We start from the raw sequence: 27,972 nt of genomic DNA on the forward strand, positions 1-27,972 counted from the left end.
ACACTAAAGCAAATAGGTAGGGGGAGAACCATGAAAGCGTTCACATCACCATTTATTGTTTATTGTTCACATCATTGTTGGGGCAGGGATAACTCAGTAGGTAAAGTGGTCGCCCCATGATCGGAAGGTCGGCGGTTCGAATCCACTTAACGGCTACCCTGAGCAAGGTACCGTCCCTACACACTGCTCCCCGGGCGCCTGCTTAGTGGGCTGCCCACTGCTTCACTGAGTGAATGGGTCAAATGCAGAGGAAAAACAAGTAATTTCCCCATGGGGATCAATAAAGTATCCATTATTATTATTATTAAAAGAAGGGAACGTGGCTAAAGCTAAAGCTAGCCAGAGCTCAGAGCTAGCCACAAGCTTGGTGTGAGCCTCGGTATGAGCAAAGGACCAAAGCAGTGACAGGAAAGTTGTGGAGTTGAGTGAAAAATAAAAAAGGATCACTGTTGGTAAATTTATATGCAAAATGATCTAAGAAACTGACATTAGTTCTGTTTATATCAATAAAGCATTTTATTTTCAATTGTTTCAGTAACATGTCCTGTAACTCCAAACTGTAATTGGTGCATTAAAGAAAACTTTATTTTTCTATAATCTGTCAGGTGTAGTTCTTAGAAAGAAAATCAGAATTGGCAACAAACAAACAAAAATAACCTGGAATCAGAAATTGTGTGAGTGAATCTCTAGACGATACACATATAACATTTTTTTAGATGATGACACAAATAGGTTTGTATGTGTTAGCAGAGTACCAACAAGAAACTGATATACAAGTTTTTAGATCACACACAAACCATCACATGGATGTATTGTATGACACTTACAGTACAGCTGTTGGCAGAGGTCCATAAGACCAAGCTGGGACGTATGGTTTCATCCTTCCCTTTAATAATCCATCCTTTCTGGTACATGACTGTACTTTAAAAAATTGTACATGCTTTCTGATAGATTATCAATATCAACCATTTTATGTCATTTTAAACACTGTAATGCACTGAAACTGATAGTGATGTACACTGATAGTGGCAATCCCAGTAAAACTAATGTAATCATCATGTAACCAGTAAAGCCACTGGCTCTGTTAGTAGTAAAACAGAAAAAGCTATAAGGTGTTGAGAACTGAAGACATTCTTTTTATAGTCTTATCCCACGGTTCGTTTTCTCCTCGGCAGCGTGCTTCAGTGCTACATTAAGTTTCTGATTAATATCGAGTGTTGACATTTCTTTGAATCTGAGCAGGACTTCATTGAGCACAGCAAGAAAACTGAAAAGTGGGTCAGCATCCGCAGTCACGCTTTTGGCCGCAACGCTCCTTCAGAAACGTGTCTGAATGAAGTGGGTCTGTTTGGCCTCGGCTACACTGCAAACACGGGGCACAAACAACAGCCTTCAGTGTCGTCATTGTTAATCGTTATCTCTCCAATCCCTGTGGCCAGCTCTCTGCTGTCTCCCCCCACCCACTCACTTCTGCTTTTCTACCTGTAAAGACGTGTTTGAAAAGAGCTGTGGCTGACCCACAAAGTCCACGAAGAGCGATCCCTCTGGTTGCAAGAAAGAAAAAATACAAGTAATTGACAGAGATTAGCCCTCACCTGCTACGGTGTGATGTAGGCTGAACTTGGGACACTGAAAACTCGACGTGTCGGAGAATGAAGCGAGCCGAGGTCGGTCTACGCATTTGCTTCACTGCATTAATATTTCAACATCAGTTAGTGATTTGGGAGTTACTGCGTTAAATACTGTACACTACTTGGTGTACTTGATGCTCTTGTTTTTAAGTTTGTTAAACACATAAACTGAAACTGTAAATATATAAACAATAAACCTAAATCAAACGTCAACACTGCAATTTTTTCTCTCCACAGAAATAAAAGATGCTTCTCATGTGACATCATTATTGCACTGCTCAAGAGCTGTCTGCCACATTGGATGCAGTTGCTAGGGAAACATATATTCCCCAACGAGTTGGCAGCTGACTCCTGGAAGTGGCTGGCTCTTGCTGTGTGAGCTCTGTTTCATAGAAGGAAACGCACCAAAAACCTCACAGTGATTGCTTTGGTTGCTCGCAGATTTCCACAGTTGCCCGTACTTACATGATGCTGTCTGCAAACACTCGCTAACTACTAGCAGAGCTGCAGTAAAATCTGGAAAAGTGTGGCGCACCTTTCATGTTGTCACTGCAGCTCAGGCCAATATGCTACCAGCCAAAGCAATTCCAAGGTTTTTGCCAACCAGGAGAGGAATACAGTTTTCCCAAAGGTTCCCAGCCTGTGTGACTCGTGCTTTAGCAATTATTTTTCAAGCAACCACTCACAACTCCTTCACAGCTCCCTCACGACCGCTGGTTGCCACACACCAGTCTGTACGCCTGTGTGGCTGGGGTCTAAGTCACATCCAAACTAGCAAACAAGTTTATGCGTTTGCGGAACATGAAAGAGCAGTAAAATCCTTCTGCAGTGACGGGCTCAAATCCCACATGGACCTGTATACATTACATCATAATGTCATGTGTGTAGTACCGGAAAAAACAACCTCCTGTTAATACACTACTCTGTACGACTGTAATGCAGAGCTGTTTTCACTCATAATGGCGACCTGTGCTAAAACAACTTCCACAAACACCACATCTTGTTGGGGGGTGGGGTCCCCTTGGCCAGCAGGGGGCAAGATATCTGACTGCGGTCACAAAAGGGAACTGCCATAAAATGAAAACAGTTGTAGTATCAAGCCAGTGTAAACCTCAGTCGTCTGGTATAGGGGTGTTACAGTTCCCATGATAGATATAGACAGGTCCATCGCAGCGATAATACAACTGAAATATGTCTCCGTATCCGTGATCCCTCCACCAGGTGCACAGCTGCCGGTTCCAGCCACACGCCAAGGAGTAAAACAGTTCAGGATGCTCCATTCCGATCATGGTAAAGAAGTCTTGATCACCCAGGTGGCCTCTAAAGCGATACTGGTCTGCTAGTTTGGCCACATTGCTGGGCTCCAACAGCTTATTGTAAAGAGCCGAGGACCTCATAGCACCTAGGTCCAACAACATCACACCGCTGTTGAAGCCCGGGAGGCCGTCAGGAGGAGGTTCCCCGACTCTGGTCTGAGGGTTCTCCTTCCGGTACTGCCAGAAAGTGTGCCTGAGGAAAAAAGAAGAGGTGCCAGAATAAGGATGGGTCTGCATGTCGAAGTGCATTTGGGCAAAATGTGTGTAACAGTCAAAACACTAGGTTGAATATGAAGGGTTGGAGGTAAGGGAAAGTTGCCTTTTTTCAGACTGATGAATAAACTGATGACTTCATTTGAAGAAGAAACATAAGTAGTCATGACCTTTTGTTTCTTTCCCTCATGCATTTGTCAGGAAAACTATTGCTGTGGTTTAGGCGTCCCTATCAAATTTAGGGAGATCAGGATTTTTATGCTGCTGCTTGTACCATTTTTATTTTTAGGGAGTGGGGGTGGGGATGAAGTGTTTGCTTCAAGAAAGTACAAAATGCTCCTTCTGTGTACTGACAGCTGGTGCGAAGATGTTTCGTGCCAACTGAAGACGAGGATGAATGGAAATGTGCTCTTACTTGCTTGCTTGTGCACACGTACACACAGATACAGCTTATTCTTAGTTTGGGCCACAGAGGAGGAAAGCTACAGTAGATGAAATAGTAACGCAGAAACAGAAAACAAAATTAACCACTCATTTAATTTCTGCTCTGCTGACTTTTTGGATAAATAAATGCATGTGGGCGGCAAAAAAATGAAAAAGAATAAATAAAAATCATACACAGTATGCATTTGTCTTTCTCTGTGTGTGTGCAGTTTGATCAAATCTTGTGGGAGCAGGAGATTCTGAGTCACACTTTCGTATTATTGCTGACCTATATTTGGCAGCTGTAGCTTATCCTCACAGTTTTATAGAGTGTGGTGGTTAGTGACTGGGGACTTGGGGCCCCTGTGGAGTATTTATCATTTTAAAGACATTCACTGTGTCTACGTGCACTGCACGATGTACGTGCACTGAGATGCATCCAGAGTAAACATGGTGAAGTCAGGGAACATTTACTTTTCTGTTTTGCTGCTCTGAGGGAGTAAGTAAGTAAGTAAGTAAGTACTGAGTAAAATACATTAAGAACAATAAATTGCATTTTCTTCAGCATCATGATGGCCAGTAATGTATGACTTCTATCTTACTAGTTACAGACATGACAAATAAGGCAACAGGACACCGTCCTTTTTTTGGACAAAAATGCATTCCAGAGTTTATGTGAAGCTAATATTAGTCAAAATTTCCCTGTTCTTAGCTGTCAGCGAAGAACAAGAAACTGAGGGTAGACAGCAGGGTCAGAAGCTGGCAAACACCATGAAAGCATAGATCCATTCTGCGTAGTGTTAACGATTCGGTGGTGGCGGCGTACGCATCTTTTGATGGCTGCTTCCAGCAGAATAACGTGCCACATGTCACAAAACATCTCAAACTGGTTTCTTGAACGTGACAGTGAGTTCACTGCACTCAAATGACCTCTACAGTCACCAGATCTCAGTCCAGCAGGGTACCTTTGGGATGTGGGGGAACAGGAAATTCGCATCATGGACGTGTAGCCAACCAATCTGCAGCAACTGTGCGATGCAATCATGTCAACGTGGGAGAAAAAAAAAATCTCTGAGGAATATTTTTAAGCATCCAAGCACCTTTTAGAATCTATGATACGCAATGTTAATGGAGTCTAACCGGGCACTGGCAAGGCATATTCCCAAGAAAAGCCCTTTAAACTTTAATGAAACGTTCCGCTCTACGTTTGGAGAAGGTTAGAAAACTGAGCAAATAATAGAGAATGGCTCTCCATGCTGTGACACAAAGACTTTCTCTGGCTTTGTACCAGCACACTCACACCACATTCACTCAAAGTGAGCAAATAAGCTCACTAGCTCAGATTAGGGCTCATACTCTTCACACCTCCGTCCTCTCCTGCCTTGAATTTTCACTGCCAACCTTTCAAATCAAGTGTCTCTCTCACTTGTGAAAGAATGAAAAGCAGTAGCTGGTGACAAGGGCAATCTGTGCTGCCATCCCCTCCAAATGCATGCTTCTGCTTCTTCAGAATATGAAACAGCCTGGTTTCTGATAACTGCAAAAAATGTGCTAACCGACAGAAGGGAGTCTGGGCTGTGCAAATGAAAAGTCCGGCCCTTTTCGTCTGTAGTTGGGATACACAAAAACACATTAAAATTCCAGGATGGATGCAAAAGAGACGCTTTAATAGAAGAGATGATAAAGAGCTTAATTTTAGAATAGAGTCATTAAAAAGCATGATTAAAGTCATTTAACACCGTCATGTTAAACAACGTTTGGCAATTCTGTTGACTGAATGAAGGCATCATGGTAGACTCGCTGTTCTTGATGATGATGCTGACCGCCAGATGCAAAATCTAATTTTATTAAGATCAATGACAAAGTGTCTCAGTGTCCGTGCTACATTAGTCATTATTTCATATTAAGCATTCGGTATCATCTTACAGCAAAAAGGGGAAACATGTGGGATGCATCACACAATGGAGCCTCAAAACACAAAGCTTAAAGAGAGCAATTTCCTCGCTGCTCATTGTGTGCGCCCGTGGCTGTGACACTTATGTAAGCATGTCTCCGGGGTTTTAAAACATTACGACGACAGCTGCAAGGGAAGAGGCACGGGGCATTTCTTCCAATAATGAACTTTTCAGGGGCAGGATGTGCTCTCAGTGTGGCTGGTGGGAGGATGTATTCTCCTGCATAATGCTCGGTCCATTAGCACCAAAACGCAGTGTGAGCTGAGAGCCCTCTCTCTGCTCGGCACAGGAAAAGAGGACGTGCACTCTGCCTCGCTAATAGCAAGTCTCAAAAATTTAAATATTATCAAGTCCATTAGCTAGAGGCCAATTAACAGGACAGCATGCAGAGATGACAAACAGATAACGGATAGGCTTCTCCAATGTTCACTCAGTCTGGGTTAAATGTAATTAAATAAAAGGCTTCTTTCTTTTGGGGTGCAGAGTCAGTGCTACTTATTTAATTTGGATCATGCATCCTGACATTACACTGGTCCTGACCTGTCGCTGCAATTGGAACAAAAACAAATCCTCGAAACAAAAAAAGAGAAAGAAAAACAATAAAAACTTGAATCTCTGTATTTTCTATTGATCTCAGCCAGTGGCTTCAGCAATATCCTCCAGAATTTCAGTGACGCAAAAGCTAACCGCTGTCAACACTTTCAAATTTCCTTTAAAAAGGAAAGAGGAGAAAAATCAATTGCAGCTCGGGGAATGTGCTTTTAACCCCCACAAACTGCAAGAGTGAGTGAGTCACATGTCAGTGCAGAGACAGACACTGAGCTTAATGTGGAAAAACGTAAGTTGATATACGATTTCTTGGTATTCTGCTGCTGAATAAGCCTGTCCAGGCCCACAGGAGGACATTAGTGGGGATTCCCAGTGTTGGTAAACCACTGGGAAGAACAGAGACACCAGATTTACTGATTAGCATGCACACACAAACACTGCTTTTCCACTGATGGCACTTCTCCAACACACATGACAAGCAAGCATCAATCAAATCCTGAGAGCAAACAAAGCATTACAAACAACATATAAATGTGGCCATAGAAACGCATTCGCTACAGAGGAATTTAACTTTGGTTGGCGTGAGTTATTAGGGGTTAGTGATAAGATTAATGCACAGGCATTGCAGAGAAGACGATATTAATATCACACTTGTCGCCTTCAATATCACGTGCACTTGAAATCTTAATCTGTAACTTCACGTTGACAAGATTTCCTGTACTTTATCATACACAAGCACTCTGTGTACGATGTGTAAGCCATGTCTAAAGAAAAGCCTGAGAAATTGCTGGAAAAAATTGGTAAATGGACTGATTCTTATATAGCGCTTTTCTACTCTCACGGAGCACTCAAAGCGCTCTATACAACATGCCTCATTCACCAAATCACACCCATTCTCACAAGCACTTTATCTACACTTAGTGCTTTCTAACGACATTCATACTCCGATGGATGCATCGGAGAGCAAGTTGGGGTTAGTATCTTGCCCAAGGATACTTGACATGCAGACTGGAGGAGCCAGGAACCGAACCACCAACCTTCCGATCAGTAGGTGACCTGCTCTACCTCCTGTCTACAGCCACCTTAGTGAAAGGTTTAAAAATAGTGCAAAGAAAGCAAACCTGTGACTTGTTATCCTTATTTGGCTTCTTTCTAAAATTAAACACTTTTTGATTAATTGTTTTATTAGCACACAATCTTCAAGAGCCCACAGGAAACCACCTGCCCGTGTTTGTACCAGTATAGCAGCTGCTCCTGCATGAAACTTCCCACCTGGACTTGGCTCATTGAGTCTCACTATCTCACACACACAGACATCGACACAAACACACAAGCACACACACAGTGACGTCCTGTTTTGATGCTGCACTGGAGTGGAAAACAGTGAAGTAGTCTAAACGGACCTGGTGTGTTTGTTTTATTATCTTGGAGAAAACTGGGGAAAAAAAATCAGCTGAGGAACAAAGAGCCTGAAAATCGGGGGCCCTTGTTTACCTGTGTGTACACACACACACACACACACACACACACACACACAATGACTAAATCAGTGTACAGAGCTTGATGTGAATCTTCACAGAAATATAATTACCCTTTGCAGAAACACAGACCTCAACAACTGTGATTGGTCAGTTTGATAGTAATATGCAGTAGTGCAGCAGCAGCAGCAGTGATTAGCACAAAGCTTGTACCTTTCTGAAACAAAGTAATTATAGGCTTGCTTGCTCATTAGGCTATGCAACAGCTGGTATTTCGTCAATGTATCCATGCATTTGTCAGGTTTTCCTATCACTGTGTATACACTGAAGTCTTCTCTCCTTCATATGTTCCACTAAAAGTAACCATTTTTAAGATTTATTAGCGTGCAGCTCAGTTTCACTTCTGTGGGTGCAGACACCAGTGAGTACGTTAAATACTGGCAACCCCTCATAAGTATGGCACTGCAGCTACCCATCACCCTCCCAGCAGACACACTTACTATGTTGGTTTGTTCTCAAGTTATTGCATTCACAACAGTTTCAGAAAACTTACTCTGACCTTGAGGTCGAGGTCACTGAGATTCAAACTCATCCAAGGTTTCGAATAGATGCACCTATGAGCCTTTCATTCATAAAGTTCAGAAATGCAACGGTAAGAAAGCCAATAAAGGAATGCTGAAAAGACAGAGAACCTGACCAGACATCTGTTACCACATCTGCTTATTTTAACGCCTTTGTATGTTAATAAAATATAATGAGCATTTAAGGCAGTGTTTTAAAAACATGTTTGCAGAGCCGAGGATGACAGGAGGAAAGAGATTCAATCTGGAGCGCCACATCGGAGCGCTGGATCCTCATGTCCAAGAGGATTTAATAAATTTCCACTGCCTAACGAGGGCACTCAGAGTTTTGTACTGTATGAATCAAACTGGCGTGTTGCTGGATTCTGAGTGTGAGTGATGAACAGTTTGTTTACTCCTGGCAGTTCTGAGAGAGAGACAGGAGATAAATATGAATTGCAGGACGAGAGCACTTCTTAACAGGTGACTCATCGTGGTTCCTGCCAAATCCTCAATTATTATTCTGGCATGAGAGACTCAAAACAACATTTTCACCATAGTTGTCATAACTTGGCCTTCTAAGTCTGACCTCATAGTTATGCCACTTGCAGAATCTCATTTTAAGCCAGTTATAAATCTGACTTATAAATCGGAGCAAGTGTAAAGTCACAATCTAGGACATTCCTCTATCAGCAGGTTTGACAACACAGCTTGTAACACTGACATCATCTCATAAACTTTACAACAAACCAGATTTTAGATCGGACAGAGTATTTAGGGACAGTCCGCCAGACCTCTAAACCATTTGACTAACGTAGTAAAGGCCTATTACCACATGTGGAGCCCTTTTCACTGTAAAAACTCTCCAAAAATTTCCATTTGAATTTCTGTATACGGGTGCTTTCAAAAGGACCCCTGCTGGTTTGACTGATCGTTTTATTCCCAGTGAAAAACGCTTCTTTTTCCTTCTCCACAAAGATTTTTTTCTTGTATTTGTTTTTTAAATCGTTTTCTGAATCTTCGCTGTGAAGTGACAACAATTATTTATGAACTGTGTTATTTATCTTCAGTTCACCTGCTGTTTCTTGTGTATCTCATTGGACTGTCAATCAGTGGGTTTAGTTTTCAGATTTCAGTGTTGGGGAATTTGTCTTTTCTTCATAGTTGGAGAAAAGATAAATGACATATTAGTACCAAGCCTTGCTGAATGGCGAAACATGCTTCTAGAAACAAATCTATTAACGTGAACCTTTAAATCGAGGTATAGTTAAGACCTGGGTAGCCGGTCTGATTGGTTCAGCTGAGGTAAAGTCCAATACACCCTTAATAAATACCAGATATGCAACAAGTGCTCGAGGTTCAAGTTTCAAGTCCAGATGACAATATGAAAATAATAAACTAGCAACACTACTTGGAAACGATGCAAATAAGTTAAGCGCATTAGGATGATGCTGGCACGACAGAGGTGAAATATGAGTCTCTGCAGATATGAGAGCCTCATTTCCCCTCAAAGCATTTCCCCTTAAACTGTGTTTGTCTCCAGTAAATGAAGTTAATTTCTTCCATAGCTGCCAAACACATAACAGAGATGTCTTTTTCCAAAACCCTGAAAAGGATGCAGTTTCATAAATCAAATTCAAATTAATTTCAGATTCTGCAGGAATTTCGCCTCATGTCGATATTTCACAATCCCAGCGTTTCATTTCGCATGAAAATCCTGAAACTACAATCAGAAAGGCTGCTTAATTTCCTGTTACAGGCTGCATTGCAACTTTTTCATTTGTGCTTGTATCTGAGAAAGACACACAGCGTTTAGGTTCCTGTGAATCAGTCTGGACACCAGACCTCTGATGTTCCTTCTCACTTAGCAACTGTGAGAGACACCAACTGTGAGCATGCATGTGAGGCGCAAAAAGGCTGAAATCCATCTGGGGTCAACAAGAGCGACTGAGATTTGTACAGCGTTTCAACTGGTTATTAATATTTCATTAAAAATGTGGTATGTACACTTACACCACTTACAAACGTATGTATGCACGATCCCGATCAATTCAAGGGTTGCTTGTCACCTTCAGGGACTTTATACTTCATTTGACAGAAGAATTAGCAGATGAAGATGAACTTCCTGCTTCCTGTCTTCTCTCTCTACTTTCTATTTCTCTCCCTTTCCCTTACTTTTTGTCAGGCCAGTGGATTAAATCATGTTAATGTCACACTATCGGTCGAAAGTGGTACTGGTGACCAAAACACATATAAAACAGACATTGATATGTATCCATATGTGTCCACATCTCCTCAGATCTGACATGGTCTGCCCACATTCAGGTCCAGTCCGAAAAGGCTAGGCAGCGCCTGTACCACCTCCAACAACTGAGGAAGTTTGGGGTCTCGTTGCTTTCTGTATGACTTTATCAGTGTCTCACATTATTGTTGAAGAGTTTTGGTCCACTCCTCTTGACGGTGCCCTTTCAGTTCATTGAGGTTTACCTGCATTTGTTTATGCGCTGCTCTCTTTTGGTCCCAACACACTATTTCAGCCAGGTTCAACTTAACATGAAATAAAAAAATAATAAAATAGTTTGGAACATTCCTATGCACCTCTGGGTTTTTGTCACAGCCGTGCGGCCCGGGATTCGAACCCGGGACCTCTCACACTCTCATCTATCCAAACGACATTATTCCAGATGTCTTGTGGTCCATTTAGATGCAGCTTTGCAAACCTACGCCGTGCTGCCGTGTTGTTTTTATAATAATAATAATAATAATAATAATAATAATAATAATAATAATAATAATAATAATAATGGATTGGATTTATATAGCGCTTTTCAAGGCACCCAAAACGCTTTGCAATGCCACTATCGAACCGGCGACCTTCCGGTTACAGATGTGCTTCCCAAGCCCCTGAGCCACGGTCGCCCCATTTTAGCAAGAAGAAGCTTTCCTTTTGCAACCCATCCAAACAAGCCACACTAATCTAACATGTTGAATGAGGCCTGTAGAGTCTGAGATGCAGCTCTGGGATTTTTGCACTTTCATGAGCATCGTGGTCTCACCTCGGGGTGAATTTGCTGGCACGTCCACTCCTGGGAAGGAGTGTTAAATGCTTTGCACTTGAGAATAGTCATTCTCGCTGTAGAATAATGGACGAATTGTTTGGAACTGGCCTTATGACCCTTCCCAGATTGATGAGCAGCAACAATTTCTTCTCTAACATCACTGCTGACGTCTTTCCTCACTGGCACTGTGTTAAAGACACACCTGAACGCTCCAGACCAGAAAACTGACAAAACTTCTCAATTAATCAAGTGCACTTAGCCGTTTATGACCTTCTTATATGCTCTTTGTTAAATACATACTGACACAATATAGTATATGCTGTGTGCCACTGTTAATCTGAGGCTGTAGTTATCACATTTTTAGACCTGCTAGGAACAGATGAATTTCTTTATTACATCCAGACATACAAAACCTTTGAATTGAAAGAGGGTGTAATTTGTTTTTGTCAGACTGACACCTGAATTTTACTTTGGCACAATTTAAAAACAAAGTGAGGATGCTTTCTCGCCAAAAGTCAAAGCCCAGCAGTCGAGTCTCTCCTCATGACAGATGGTAGCCTTTGATCTAGCCTGAGCCGGAAATTATACTGACGTATTGAGCGAACACTTGAAAGCAAGAGCGCCGAAGTTAAAAGCAGAGAGCCTCACTTTTATTCATGTGCATGTCAAGATGCAGCAGACTGGTGTCAGTCTGAAGCTTCCAACGACTGGCAGGTTCAGATTTCCCTAGTAGGTGCTCTGTAGGTCTGCACTGCTTACCTGTATACTGGCTGCATCTCTCTGGTGATCCCTATAACTGCTCCTGGAGGAAACCGGTGAAACTCCTGAAAAAGGTCCCTGATGTTGGTCCTGTACTTCAGGTCCAAGTCAAGCTGCACTATGCGCGTCAGACCTGAAATGGAAACACAGAGGATAAATGCAGAGACTAAGTTGAACAGATAATGGAAATAGATTGTCTATTTTAAAAATGATCCCAAGAAAATGTACTTCTGAGTAAAATCTCCCTGAAGGATCCATTTCCGTGACCACTAGCACATCATTCAGCTTGGATAACAACATTTAGTGAGAGAACTGGCCCTTCCAGGAATACCGAGTTAGAGGAAATAAGAGCAGACACTGACAGAGGTTTTGCTCCGAGGTGGCTCGTTTGGCCTCTCTCTGTGCAATGTTAGCACTGACCTAGAAATGAGAAACATGCACGAGAAGAAAATGTGGAGAGGAATATGACGAAACGTGAACACAGTGGCGTAGCATGCAGAGTAAATGCTTAACACTGCATCTTGTGGTCTGGGAAAGAACCTGTAATAACAGTAACCAGGATATTCGAGCCCTCATCAGTTCATTGTTTCAGCTTCCTATATTATTCTGGTTGGCATAGTGATGAAAGGATGGGAAATGCTCAGGAATGAGGCACTGTGCTCACAACGTTATTATGAACTGATGAAAACTTGTGTCAACTTCGGATGTAAAGTCAACGATGAACACCTACAGGCTGTCGAGTTAACAACATCTAAAGCCGATGGACTGAAAAGATGTGGCGACTTTCTGAGATCCAGGACACTTCAGAACATCATTCTCGTTTTTAAATGTCTGGTGATTAAATGTCTCCTCAGTCTTACTAATGCGGTCGTACAATGAAAGACAGTGACCTTATTTATTTAATGTTGCTTAAGTCACTAGAAAAACTCAGCTAGGTCACACATAAACATATTTAAGTGCTTCTGTCTGTTAAAACAAGTGACGTGAAAAGACGATGGCTCAGCAGTGCGGCAGCAACCTGTTTTCTGTGCTCTCCAAACAAGGAAGCTGCACATCACAATGCCCGAATGTGCTGTGGCAACACAGAGGGGCTAGGAAGCGTAATCTCTGCGTGGTCAGCGCTGTTTGTTTGTACTAACATGGCTTAACGAGCGTGAGTGTAACAGGAAGAGGGCCTTCAGTTCTTACAACATCGTAATGTGGTGGGTTTGATGTTGGACCAATAACTCAACACAAAGTCCTCTAAAGGTGAAAGCGGAGCTGCATGTTTTCAAATCAACATTTATCTTTTTGCATTTTTGAGTAATGATAACACAAAGAACCCTGTTGCAGCTCCTACATTGCTGTACGTCTTTATATTATTATCGTATATTATTATCTAGAGCAGGGCGATATGACCAAAAATATTTATCACGATATACATTTGAAAATTTGCGATAACGATATGACTGACGACATAATTGACACTAGACAAAATACTTTACAACTTCACAACTTTATTAGTGCAAACCCCCGCCCCCCCAAAAAAACATCAATGTATTTTCACTTAAACAAGCAGCTGTTCTTTATGTGCATTAAAGTTATATAAACATTTTACAGTGCAAATGCAAATTCCTCCCTGACAGTTTAACCAAAAGGCATTTCCAGTGGAAACTGGCCGACATATCCTCAGCATAACCATGTATAATATCCACAAAACTTAAAAAGAGCTTATACACACACAATACAGTAATATTATGTTGAAGCACAGTACGTATCACTCCGCGAGGCTCCGCCTACGATAGCCATAATGCTCCGACAATCCATCAAGCGGTGCGACTTCGTAGCTTAGCAAAGTCGCACTAAAACATTTGACAGATTCTCGAGCGCCGTGTACATAAAATCGTTTCGAGGTCAGTAAACACAACCAGAATTCATACATAAGGCACACGGAATTATAAGGGGCACTGTCGATTTCCAGAAAAATCAAAGGATTGATTTTAAATGCCCCGTATTTTCCAAACAACACGGTAATAACGACGGCCCGCTAGCATGCGCTACCAAAAATAGTGCTTTGTTGTGTATCTGACGGATGAAAGTTAAACCAGTTCCACACCAGTGAAGTTGCAGCATTTTTACAAACCAGTTCTGGTTCATCTGTTTCATTCAACGAGCCGCTTTCGCCCTCCACATTCTCCGTTGCCGCCGTGCTTTTTCCGCCATGTGCGTATGAAAACAAAGGCACTGCGCATGTGCGTTTTACCCATATTCTATCGCGATATTTCATTTTCTTATCGTTGCCCAACATTATACCGGTATTACCGTGAACGGTATGATATGGCCCAGCCCTATTATTATCTTTAATTATTTATAATTATGCTTTCATCCTTCTTTTAATTAAACAAACTATGTTCTTGTGCTGATTTGTAATTCCTTTTTTCCTCCCCTAATGGTCATAGTGATTGTTGTTCTCACTTAGGTCAACATCTGATGTGTTTAAATGTGCTACACAAATAAACTTGACATCGTCTTTTTCCCCCCCTCTACATCTAAACCTAAATGTATGGTTTATCCAACCAACATGGATTAAGTCCATGTTGGTCCCAAAGGCAGCTCTTGGGAAATAAAGAAACAGATCAAACTTTACTCATCTCATTCTTCTTGCTTCCTCCACTTCTGTACCATTGATTCATTAATGCTCAGATATTTGAAGTTTACACAGCTACATTCTCGCCTGAAAATATGTTAAAAGTTTTTTTGCGACCCAGAAAGAGAAATAAGAGTAATATTAAAACTAAGTAGCTGCCGCCATTGTTGGAGACTGGACTTGGCTAGGCCGCGCTATGAATACTGGGATATGGTTTTTCATTTTTGTTGTCCGGGTGGAAAATCAGGAGAAATTTTGGGAGAATGGTGGCTCCGGGAGATTTTCGTGAGGGGCACTGAAATTCGGGATTCTCCCGGAAAAATCAGGAGAGTTGGCATGTATGAGGAGCACATCATTATATACCAGCTAGCCCAACTTCAGTAACCCTACAAACGTCACTGCTGTTTAGTTTCCTGTCTTCATTTATGTTGGAAATGATAGCAGAGCTGTACGTTTGAACTGTTTCAGAAATCTCTCAGTCAGAACATGCTATATCATGTTTAGGTGGAAACTAGCGAGCTAACTTCCTGCTAACTTCTAACGCAGTTACATTTAATAAATTCTGTTTTCATGGATGCCTGGATGTTAAACTTAATTGTTACACCTGGTAAAGCAGCAACGCTGATCATTTTATTAAAGATGAAAGAATTTAGACAGTTTTTAATTCTCAGTGATGCCGCAGTGTTGATTTGACTTTGGGACCTGAAGAGACGGAGTTTAGGACCCAGATGACTCTGCGAGGCTCCTGACTACTGTAGCCGTAATCCTCTAAGCCATGCGGCTTCATAGCTCACCAAAGTCGTACCAAAACATTTTTGACAGATTTTTTAACGCTGTGTACCACATAAAATCGATTCGACGTCAGTAAGCACAACCAGAATTCATACATAAGGCACACTGTCGATTTTGGAGAAAATTACAGGATTTTAAGTTCGCCTTATAGCCCCAAAAATAGGGTACTTCACGTTTGAAAGCGGTCAGTGTACACATAAGTCAAAACTTCAATGAAACTTTTATGTGCATTTGCTTAGTTTGATTTAGAGATGAGGACGAGATTTGTTGTATTTTTGTTGAAAACCTCTCTTAATTATTAAATTAATTAATTTCTTAAACTTGTATGTACTAATCTCCAAACAGACTGAAGGCATCTTTAATGGTATCTTTATGTCTAAGATATGAAACATAAATTAAACGCACTCATATAAAAATAGTAGGAAACTTCTACATTGTTTGTTTATTTCAATTTAATTTTCTCTACATAAATAATCTTTTGAAAAGAATCCATCCCCGTGTGATCAAAATACAAAACTCTTTTCCCCCCCCAAACAGTTAAACAAAAAAATATTGTTATGTGGAAAATATGTGAGTTGAGGTCAATCTGGGCCAGGTGTGTGGGTGCTGCATTCACTTATTTACTGCAGGAATAATGTCATTAGTGTGGCTTAGAGCCTGCCTGAGGCTCTGGTCAGATCTGGTCAAACTCAGGCACAGCAACAAAACAACAGAGACATTGTTACCTAACATGATATATATTTATTTATTTTTAAAGTAAGAAAGTGGGTCAACCTCATTAAGCTGTAATAATAGCCTTGATGTTAGTCTATTCGTATGAGACGCTGTTTTCTGCTTTTACCAAGATTCACTAGAAAATGCCACCAAAAGTACGTTTCCTGATTCAATATAAACGGTTTACTCCAAACAACGAGGTCCTACAGTCACAAACAATAAAAATAAAATGGAAAAACAGGACAACAGAAAGCAGCTGTACTGCGTTCACAAACTTCATTAAGTCTAAGTGACAGTATTTTAGGCTTGCAAACGGCAAAACTGTAGACTTGAAACAAATTCCTGAAAGTTACTCTCTGCCAGTATGACGCTAATAAGGTTAACATGTTAGCTAGATTGATGAACTCAAACCTTAACCCGTGCTGAGGATACTCAAGTCAGTTACTTGAACACAGAGTTTCTGGTGTTGTTCAGTGTGATAATACAACCAGCTAGGCTCCACCTGGGTTCAATTAAGACGCCTTCAAGACACCAAACAATTCACTGAAACTGAGCAGCATTATTACAAATCAGAAAACCTGCACACATTAAAATGTGTGATTTCACTGGCAGGTAGGTATACAGACACAACCTTAACCCTACTAAAACTGTCATCGATATGTGTGACCCTGTGTCAGGTCTTTGCTAGATTTTTACATGTTTCTTAATGACATGACTTTCAGATACTGTTCATCTGGTGTAGGTCGTTTTTCGGGCTTGCCGCTTCTTTTATTCTCCCCTTGTCCAGTTTCCTCAAATTTTTTAAGGACACATTGTACAACACGCTGAGATGTGCCAGGTTTTTGGCTGAGAGCTCGTTGGGAGTTACCTTGTTGGTGCAAAAATACCAGTTTAAGCCTGTCAAACTGTGTTATCGTTTTCAATTGTTATAGATTCAACTAAAGAAATGGGGAGGAAAAGATGTGTTCTTGCAATAGGCTGCTGCCTAAAACAAAGAAAAACTGGAAAACCATCTCTCAAGACCACTTGAAAAAAATGACATCTGGCATCTTGGAAGCAAAATATAAGCAAATGAGAGGTGACTCAAAATCACAGTTTTCAACAAAACCGCTGCTTCTTCCTGGGATTCAGTTATCATCTTTGTCACTTTTTCAAAGCGGTTCGCACATTAACAGTGTCACTTTAACCCTGTGTGGAAAACAAAAGACGAGGTCGCAGCAGAGACTCAAGTAGCAGCACGTTTACCTCTCGAGGGGACACAAAAGCACGTAACACCTTTCCCCTAAACAGAACAAGTGTTTAGGAACCTTGTCATTAATTAACAGCTTTCCATTGTGCAATTTTATTTCTCGCCTATTCTCAAAGGACAGAGAATACATAGATCTGTTTTCAAGACATTTAATGACCTGCATGCTACACTTACATGGTTTTGATGTCCTCATGAATTCTTTATGTTATGCTACTCTACTGTAGCATCAGTGTGGCGTAACCTGTACCTCAATTAATAAAAATTAACATAAGGACCTCAAATACATTTTGCATTTCTCATATGCGCTGATGAAACATTTTCATATTCAGACTGTGTACAGGAAAGCGTAACAGTGCTGACAATTTCCTCCATGAATTCTCTTTTGAAAACAGCAACAAATCTGACAAAACGTCCATCCTTCACACTTGTGCCACTAATCAGAAGCTTCTTTGTCTGCTGCTTATCTCACGCAGTGATGAGAGAAACAGTTACATCAAAGACTGGTGCCTAGAAAACAACCCTGCTGTAGCTTTGTGCAGCACATACTCTCACCCCCACCTGTCCCAAAACTACCACATTATGCCCTTTCTAGATAAAAGCATTCTTTAAATAGAAATGTGTGACCACGTGGGCACACAGAGCAGACGTGCAACACATGGTTGATCAATAAGCGCTTTAAGGACACGATCTCCAGCGAGATTTTATTTGTTATTTGAATTATTCGCTTTAAAGTTTGAGCAGTCTAACAATTAGACAGTTGGATGAACAACGTCTCTTAAAATTACTTAAAGGCTCATCTCTTCAAGCTTTCACCTGAACAACTGCCATCACCAACCATCAAGCTGAACACGCTTCAGCTTCATCCCTCTTGTTCATGTTAGGATAAATTTAAACTGGAATACGGAGTAACGTTGAAAACATTTGAAAAATGTAAGCTGTTCTCTATTGTTGATCTCTACTGCATGCCCCATGCTGCACATCCATTGAAGTGATCCACAACAGTGCACAACAGAAGAGATCTCTGCCCACAGTCAGCACCCACACAGGAGGCACCGGTATGGACAGTAATGACAGAGCACATCCTTCCTTCCTCACTCCCCAGGGCCTCTGCAGCATGCCACGTGCATGTGAGATACCTGCCCAACCTGCTTTTTTCCAGCTGCGCACCAGCAAATTAAAGAAGTGAGTGACTGAGTTTATTTAAAGCTCGGTATGCCAGAGAACTAACGCAGACTTTTCTGACATATCGTCACCCGTCAACAACAGCTTGCGGCTCTATATGTGAAACATGATCTGTTATGTACATTTCTCTCCTCAAGCAAAGGAACAGAGTAATAACTGAGGCGACGGTTGCTGTCAGATAGGATAAGAACTAAAGGGACTAAATGGGATAAAATGTTCCACGTCTTACTTTCAGGCATGATGTGATGCATAGCTACGGACAGAAAGAAGATGGCGTCGCTGTAATAGGCTCCGGAGCCAGCGCTGAAATGCTTCTGCATGGCTTCCACAATAGGGAAGAGCTTCTGAGTCAGAGCCACGACGTCATGAAACACCACCTGCAGGAAAATATGAACAAAATTGAGTCGTGAAAGAAAGCTGGGAAAATAATATCGTTTTCAACAACTGGTGCAGCTTGAGGCCACTGTCTGCATTGGACAGGTTTAGTGAGCTCATCACCTTTAACTTCCCCCGCTTACCGTGTCGGTAACTGTCTACTCAAATGTTTATGTCATACTGAAATCCATTTACAGCACACTAAGCTATTTGGACTAAATTATGACAAATACTTGAAGCAGTGAGCAATGCTGAGCTACGCACTGTGATAAGGATCAGGGGTGCATGGGATATTTTCTAAGCAGAAGATCTGGACTTGAGCTAATGTGAAGTAAAGTAATGAAGAACCTGCCTATTAGAATGACCCAATGAAGTAACGCTGACTCCACTATGGAAGTTCTGCTGAAATCTTTCCGTTTTGGTGATTTCAGTTCAGACGATGGCTGCAAACAGCTGCACCAGTCCACGACCCAAATTCCATTAGGTGCTGCCTTCTTATGCCCAAGTTTCCCTTCATGCTGCCTCTGCAAGCTTCAAATCCCACAACATCTTGTACAGTAGATATCTCTACAGATTAGGGCAAGAGGATTTTAAAAAAATACACTAAGTAGTGATTATCATTAAAGTGTTCTTGCAGGAGGAAAAATAAGTAAGTCGATTTGGGCTGGGCTACTTTCTGTTAAGGCCAGACACGTGTCAGTGTGGCGAAAAGAAGTCTTAACCCGTTGCAATTACCGGGACTTGTGCACTGCAGGGTTAGACGACGTGCATAGAGGTTTTTAAAGTAGAATAGTAAGCAGAGACTTCAGATATCAGGTCCTTTTTTTCTCTCTTTAAAAAAAAAATGAAACAGGCTCCCAGTTTGGATTTAGGAAACAACACTCTCTTACAAGATTAGACTTAAAATGATCCTCTTTGATAGCAGATATAGTTAAGACTGCATCAGGTGACCCTGAACCATCCCTTAGTTATACTGCAACAGGCTTAGGAAGCTAGGGGACTTCCAACGAGCTACTGAGTGCTTCTTTACTCATCTCTTTTCTCTCTCTTTGTGTTTATACTTTTGCATTTTATCATGATTAATGATTAAATGATTCAATTAGCAATTTCAGCTCTCTCCCATGATGTCCCGTTAGAGGTTTCTTCCTGTTAAAAGGGAGTTTTTCCTTCCTATTGTTGCCAATTGCTTGCTCAGAGTCTCCCCTGATTGTTGGCGTTTTCTATTCTCTCTAATATTGTAGTCTCTTCACCCTACAATATAAAAAGCCTTGAGGCGACTGTTGTTGTGAGCTGACGATATAAATAAAACTGAAATCTTAAAGCTTCAGGCAGAACATTTCATCTGTCGATAACTTGCCCTTTTAAAGCTGAACAGAGCAAAACAAGGATAGGACTGAGCAAATAAATAATACATCCTAAGGTAGCCCTGCCCTAAAGCCTCCCCCATCATAATTTACAGTTACAATTACATTGAATACAACATGAAAGCATTGACTGAGACCTTAAATCTATCAGCATTCACTGAGGTCACAGATTAAAGGAGCTGTATGGTGTTTTTCCCACTAAAGGAATTAAAGGTTTAACTGTTTTCAACATACAGACGATATTTGATGACCTCCCCTGTACCCTTAAAGACGAGCTCTGACACCACAGCATACATCAAAGACGTAGTTTTAGTCCATTAGTATAGTTTCTGGGTTTTCTCTCCGTTTTGGCCTCCCGTCCACACTGAGACAGTGTTTTGGCTGATGGAAAACGCAGCGTTTTGAAAACGCTCTTGAAAACGCATACATTTGGAAACGGTGCTTTCACGTTGCGGTGTGGACAGCAAAAACGCAGACTTTCTAAAACATGATGCAGTCATGTGACCAATTAAACTAAGATAGCAGAGGGCGTTATACAGCAGTTGTTTAGCCCTATTAAAGATTAATATCAGTCTGTACGTGCTCCAGATAGCTTTTCTTCAAATTCTTTAATTCTCACTCGCTTTTGCAACTTTGTACTTTCGTGTTACTCGCAGCAACAACTCCACCTCATTGTTAGTCCATTTTAAAAACTCGCTGCTTTTCCTCGACATTCTGCCGCGACGCTTCAAAGAGCCGGAAAGTAAATAAGCGGCAGACAGAAATGAGGCAGGTCGAATCTTCTTGCGTTTCACACATTAGTGATGTGCGATACCACTGATTTCCTTTTCGATCCGATACCAAGTAAAATCCAGGGTGGTATCGATGATACTGATCCGATACCGATACTCTGTACAAACACTTAATGTTTCATTGTATTTAATAATACAATATATAAACTGCATTATGTAATTGTAATAATAATATAATAATATGGCATCATAATGATTACATTACTTGCTCTTATAGCTTAATGATGCAGAATAATCCTATAGAGATAAAAAACCTGAAGTTGTGCACTATTTGAGCATGTTGCCTGCCTGCAGCACTAAAGGACTCTGTGAGAGACGTCTGTCTCGCCCTATCAGCACCTGTCCCTGTCCACTCCTCCTCTTCGGTTCGCCTCCACATAAGCTCATCATATTCTGTGATATGATTTACTCTGAGGTGTTTGACGAGGTTAGTGGTGTTGCCACAATACCTCACTGTCAATGTGAACGCACAACTCTGAAAACGACTGAAAACAGTGTGGACGCGGAGCGTTTTCAAATCTATCCGGGCTAGTGTGGACGTAGCCTTAGAAGGCCGAGAGGCTTTCAGGAGGTAAAGAGTTAAGGGGTTAAATGTATTGTTCAGGTGGATTTGTGAAGAAAAGGAAAGAAAAAAGGTCATAAAACGTCCCAGGTAATCTATATTGGTACAGGGAAACCTTATCAATTCCCAGTGCAGGCTTATGTGAAAGTACTAAAATACTGTGTCCTGGTTTAATGAACAGTAGTTATTTTTGCAACACACCCAGTTCCAACTTTCAAAGCCCCAAAACTTCACACTGTTGTGTATGTTTATTCTGACACTCGGACTCATAAAATCTTACCTGTGGCACATAAATGGAAAGCCAGAGAGTTTTCACTTTTGTTTGACCGACAAAAACCAAGCAGAGAAACTCGAGCACATCATTCGAGCTCTGATGTTTTAAAATATCAGTTGATCGAGTAATATTAGCAGTGAACTTGAAAGGCTGGACATGTTTGGCAGCCGCCGTGTTGCTTTTGAAGGCGTGCCAGGACTGAGCAAAAGTTCCTTTTTTGACTTCTGTGGCCTGACTTGAGCAGCGCTCCCTTCAGAGAGCACAGAGCTTGAAAAGATTCGGACTTTGCGCTTACTTAATGAGCAATAACATGTTTTTGAATGAAAAGCTAGAGAAATGATGAACATATGTAACATAAACATGGAGGATGGATGCTTACAAAGTGGATTTAATAATGTGGACACAAAAGTCTCTGTCAGTATGACATTAACTTCAGGAATATGAGACATTAACCTCGTCCTTGAACCTGAACTTTACAGGATAAATAGAAATCAGTGACCTCAAAAAGCCTTCTTGAGTTTTATTAAATCCATGTTATGAGTTGATCTTGTGTTTCCTAGATCCTCCTGAGCGACTTGTTATTGCCTTTTATGTCCTCTTATCAGCTGCAGAATACTAACACATTGTACAATGGCTCTGACACAAAAACACTGCCATTAGGACGCAGATATTAACCCAGGAATTATATCACAACACTGCTTAATTCCCGTGAGCTGTTAGCAGTGCATGAGACACTGCTCAAGTGAGTTCCATGAAATATGGTTAGGGAGTAAAGTGCGTAACCTCTAGGCAGCGTGACTCTGCAGTCTCTCTGCTGCAAATGTCAAGTGGGCCATTTAATGTGCTGCTGCTGGGAAGCAATGTAGCCTAAAATACATACTCATCTAATCCTCGTGCTCCTTAAAGTTAAATCATTAACAGGAATGAGCCTCAAGATGAGCAGACAAGGATGTCAACACTGCCCTTGTCAGACCCCGAGGAGTCTCTGTCCCATCTAAACTGCTGGTATACGTTTCTGCCGCTGTCTCTAAGCAGGAGAGACAGCGGCTGTACTCGTGGCGGTGACGGCAGAAGGCAGTTTTATGATTCATGATCTAGAAACGTTTTGTTTTTTTAAATCGCTGGTCTGGAATGATATTATGAGACTGATGAGAAAAAAAAAACGACTTTGAATGTATGGAGCGTGTAGCTTGGATTAAAAAAACAACAACAACAACATAAAGCACTGTCAAGATGTGTTTACATCAGACTAAAGGTGAGAGGGCACTGCAGTACAGAAAGTACAGAAACGTCTTCACGTGAGAGCATACTGAGAGGAAACCAGGGGAGAGAGGAGCATGAAGCATACGTGGCAAGCCAGAGATGTTTGAGATAATTGCAGATTTGGGGAAGAGGTGGCTGGCCTGAAAATCTGTGCACAGCAGATGAACAGTATCTGAAAGTCATGTCTAAAAGGGAAAAAAACAAAGCAGAAAAGACCTGAAACAGGACCTGAGAGATGGATCTGGTGCTTAGTCGATCCATCTACTGTTTACTAAAGCCTGATCACAAACAGTCTCAGTGGAAGGGTGGCTGTAATGAAAGGAACAGGAGGAAAAGGCTGAAATACGTCAAATTACACAAGAACTGGACTGAAAACCAGGAGGTCAGGAGAGAGGTACAACAGTGGAGCTGCATTTCAAGCGAAGGTTTTGGGGATCTTGTCAAAAAGTGATGGAATCGTGAATGCAGAAAAGTGCAGTCAGACTTTGCTCCACCATTCAAAATCATCTGTGAAGTCTCAGATTGGCAACTTTAGTTTTCAGCGTGACAACGATCCCCAACACACTGCTAATGTAATAAAAGCAAACATGGAGAGAAAAACACATCAGTCATCGATTGGCCTCCGCAGAGCACAGACCTTAACATTATTGAAGCAGTGCGGGGTCATTTTGACAGGGAGCAGAACAAAGAAGAACTCTGAATGTCCTTTAGAAGCCTGAAGTCTACTTACAGAAATGGGCAGACAACTCACCCAAGTGATTTCAGGCTGCTTTGAAGATCGAACAAATACTGACTTTGAAGCTCATTAGAATTGTTTTTCCCCTTCTATGCTGTACTTCCATGTGTGTTTGCACATGTTTCAATGAATCCGTGCACCCATTTTCCTACCCAAATATAAAGATATGAGTGGTGGCTCAAGACTTTTGCACAAAACTGGATCTGTACAGTAAGAAGGACATAGAACTGTGACAGAAATAGTAAATGCAAAAGGAAAAGAAAATACCCACAAGTCAGGTTTAGCATTTCCGCACCAACACAGAGGAACTCTTGTCTGACCAAGTCCCTGCTAATGCTTTAAGCAAATATAACCAAAAATGGGTTTTTGACACAACATTTTTCTAATATCCATGCAGCAGTCCTCTGAGGACTTAGCTCTGCATAGTAAAACTTGTCCACTAGAAAAGTCTGAGTACGGTCTGATTGCAAAAGAATCATTTGAACGGGATCCGATCCAGCCTGCAGCCACTAAACTGCCAAGATCCCAAGCCGAGCAGATCCCTGACCAATCCCAGCAGGAATGCGATCAGCCTAAGATAAAAGAGCAGTGGAACATCCACAGCAGAGGTTTTATAAGATGAGACATTCCTGAGAAAGGAGGCCCTGCCTGTCGAGGAAGATCTGAAAAGGGAGATTGTAGTTTGTAAGCCAGTTTATGATGGTGTGCTCTGTGAGAAATACAAAACAGGAGAAAGTGGGTAAAATATGCATGTAACAGAAAGAGCACAAGAGGGGGGAAATAATCCTGTTTTTTGGCAGGAAGAACACAATAAGGGAGGGATATTCCCATGTGTGAGGCATCAGCTTGGCAGGAAAACACTGCCCCCCTGTGTTTCAACTGTAAATAGCAAGTACAGCCAATGTGTTTCTTAAACGGAAGGATTTTTGATTAAAAGGTCAAGTAGCTTCACAGGAAGCGCACCAGTTCTATTTAGTGATTAGTCAAGGTGTTACAAAAGTTAGACATTTCTATCAGAAGCTCCCTTTAAAAAAAAAAAAAAAAAAACCCTTCTCACTCATTCAGTGCAAAAATATAAATACCATCCCAGAAAGTGTGTGTGCATTTTGGGCTCTAAAAATAGGATCTGCTACCCACAAGAAGAATTTACATAAACATATTTTTCCCTCCCCATTAGAAATAGAGATATCTTAGAACAGTCTGTCAAGTGTTTAACTGCATAAATCACTTACTCCTTTGTTTTGTTATTAACAAACTAATATGTCAAAATAAATAGATACATGGTCAGAAACACTAATAAATAAGTTAACGGCATTTACTGGAGTGAGTGTCGAGAAATACCTCGTATTTAAACGTTGTGTCAAGGAAAAGCTCCAGCAGCATCCTCTTGCCCAGTTCTTGGCTGGCCTGGTCACTCACAAAGTGGAGAACCAACACCTCTCCTTCCAAGAAGTGTCCGTGTTTTACCATGGACAGCATGGCCACTCGGAATTTATCCTGCAAGCTCCGGCTCTTGTCCACTTTGGTGAACATCATTAGCACGTGGTAATGTTGGTAACCAGCCTCACTGTCCGCTTTCCTGGACGTCAAAGCGTCGCCGTCTTCTTCTACACCTCGCTCTTCCCATCCTTGCTCCTTTGGCTCGTCCGGGTGCGAGAGCCTGGTGTCCACGGTGAGGTCTGCATCGTTTCTGTTGGTGTTGTGACTGGCCTGGGTCTGCTTGATCCTCTTTGTGGTGCTGGAGAAATTCTGTCTCTCTGAGCCAAAGTAGTAAAAAGCTACAACAGCGAGTGCAGCAGCCAGGAGAAGCACCAGCTGATAGGACCTGAATGTACTGATCCTACCCATGATTCTGGCTACTACCCTTAAGAAGCCCATAACTCCCTGCTGGCGTCATGAGAACGGGAGCGTGAGTGGGAAGATTTTCAGCATTTCATGATCTTTGATTTCATAGATTTTCCACATTCTCCTGCAAGAGTAACAAAAACAAACATCTGCTTTAGTTTTAAGCTTTGGGGTGGACCATGAAACTAAATATCACCTATCAGCCAAATCTAAGTGAAGCATTAAGATTGATGATCTATTCTGGCTAAGCCATTAAAAGATCTTATTTCCATGGTCTTATAAATTCATCTTTGAATGTTTTTCATTTTAATTTAATTTTTAATTATATAGCACCAAATCACAACAACAGTCGCCTCAAGGCGCTTGAGCACTGCTATTCCAATCCTGGGATATGCAGCAAGATCCAGAGTAGAGTCGGTGTTGGGCGGCATTATTATATTTCAATAATATTAGCCCCCTGAAAAACTGACCATACCACAAACCACTGCTGTGCTTTAACTTTGTAATGCTCAAACTGAGGCTTGTCTTTCAATGTGACACAACAGTGCTGTCAGTTGAGAAAGCATCACGCCAAAAACAAACAAAATCAGTTTATAATTTAGAAAAAGAATTGTTTATGCCCACAAAGCAGGAGATGGATACACAAAGTTATCACAGTGTTTTCAACTGCGAAGAAACAGAAAAGTGAGAAGTTGCATCAAAAAATTCAAAGAGAGTCACAGAGTACAGAACAAGCCTGGCAGCCTGTGAAAGGTTTCAAAGACTCTGGAAAGAGAACAAGTGAGAGATGTGTCTAAAGACCCCAGAACAACTGCCAAGGCACGAGTGAATGACTTAGCCAAGTTGGGAATTGTATTCTCAAAGAAGAAAATCAGCAGAACCCTGCAAAGGAATTGGACTGCATGGTTGAAGATTAAGAAAAACTTGACTTCGGATGAACAGATATCCTTAAGACAGACTGAAGTGTACTAAGAATAACCCGAAGAAAGATTATGCATAGTAGAAGCGTGTCAGGTGAGAAGAAACTAGAGCACCGAAGTAAACATTACAGGCTGGTCTGCACAAAGCCTGTGGGTTGAACTGAAGACCAAAGTCCATGCCAAAAGACCATCAAAATCTAGAAACTCACCAAAGAGAAGAATAGGCTGGGATTGTTGAAAACTACAACACACTATTACCACCAAAAAAAAGACTATTATCATCAAAGGAGCTATTAATTTTGACCCCGGTAGTTGTTTGTTAAAGTAAGATCATGTAGACATCCCAAATAAAACTAGGGTGCTTGGAAAATCTGCTAAACATTCCTTGTCCTGTTTAACAGCACTTAGGAAATACTTAAAAAGGCAAAATCTTTCATATAGGGGCTAGTAATTCTGTGCTCATCTATGCGAGTGTCTTGATTTTAACATGTTATTCTTTGGATCAGTGCATTACATAAAGAAAATAAATCAAATTAAATATTGTTGTTGGGCAAACAGTGATTATATTCAATGTAAACACCAACTCTAACTCCAATGATACAAAATAAAACACAGAAGTGCATCCACTTGCCTGTCTCATGTTCTTGATCTCTGTGGTTCAACCATATCAGCTTATCCAGGGAGTAAGCTGTCCTGAGATCTCCTCGGTTTAAGTGGCAGCTTCTGTCTCATTTACTAAATTGCCTCCTCACGTTTTGAAAGATAAAACTAAGACTAACACTACGGAAACCTGTTGACATCCCGCCTAAAACGGGTGCTAAGCTAGCCAGCAACGTGCCTAGATGTGGGTCGTTGAGTAGCCACTACAGCGATGATTTTTCAGCACACACATCAAGAGAATTAATCAGGGTTTGCTTGTTAAAATTTTCGCTGTATATGCGCAAATCGCTGTCGCCTGAAAACGATTTGTGTATAATAGCATAGTTTAGGGTAAGGAGGTAATAGACTGCACTAACATCAGATGGAGAAGCCACCAGCTAACAGCCTAGCAACAGAATCATGTGACACAACCTTAAACACACCCACCTGGTTTCAGCCGTATTCCGACTCGTGTTGCCTTTATGTGGTGTAGGAAAAAATAGAGCTATTTACTCTCCAGTGCATTTCTCGTTTCAGCTTTATGAAACACTATTTCGTTTATTTTACAGAACATTAGTCAAGTTTATTTATATATCACATTAAAGCACAACAGACTTTGAGAATTACCTCAAAATGTTTAATTTCGAGATAGGCATCAATACATTTGTGTGCACTACCTTAGATTCCACCTTCAAAA

At 41.3% G+C, this 27,972-nt stretch overlaps 1 protein-coding gene across 1 annotated transcript; it reads right to left on the bottom strand.

Annotated features, from left to right (window-relative positions):
- Nucleotides 1-514: 514 nt before the first annotated feature.
- xxylt1 (xyloside xylosyltransferase 1) lies at nucleotides 515-27,708 on the bottom strand. The gene is made up of 5 exons (XM_085433295.1): nucleotides 27,268-27,708; nucleotides 25,213-25,840; nucleotides 18,736-18,883; nucleotides 11,944-12,076; nucleotides 515-3,140 (listed from the first exon to the last, which is right to left on the bottom strand). The coding sequence occupies exons 2-5, from the start codon at nucleotides 25,747-25,749 to the stop codon at nucleotides 2,744-2,746; spliced, it is 1,215 nt and encodes a 404-aa protein (XP_085289421.1). The 5' UTR covers nucleotides 25,750-25,840; nucleotides 27,268-27,708; the 3' UTR covers nucleotides 515-2,743.
- Between the last annotated feature and the right edge of the window lie 264 nt (nucleotides 27,709-27,972).

Source organism: Copadichromis virginalis, linkage group LG15 (assembly GCF_057382275.1).
Source record: "Copadichromis virginalis isolate Kocher_CV1m ecotype Utaka linkage group LG15, C_Virginalis_male_GT1.1, whole genome shotgun sequence".
Taxonomy (NCBI): Eukaryota; Metazoa; Chordata; class Actinopteri; order Cichliformes; family Cichlidae; genus Copadichromis; species Copadichromis virginalis.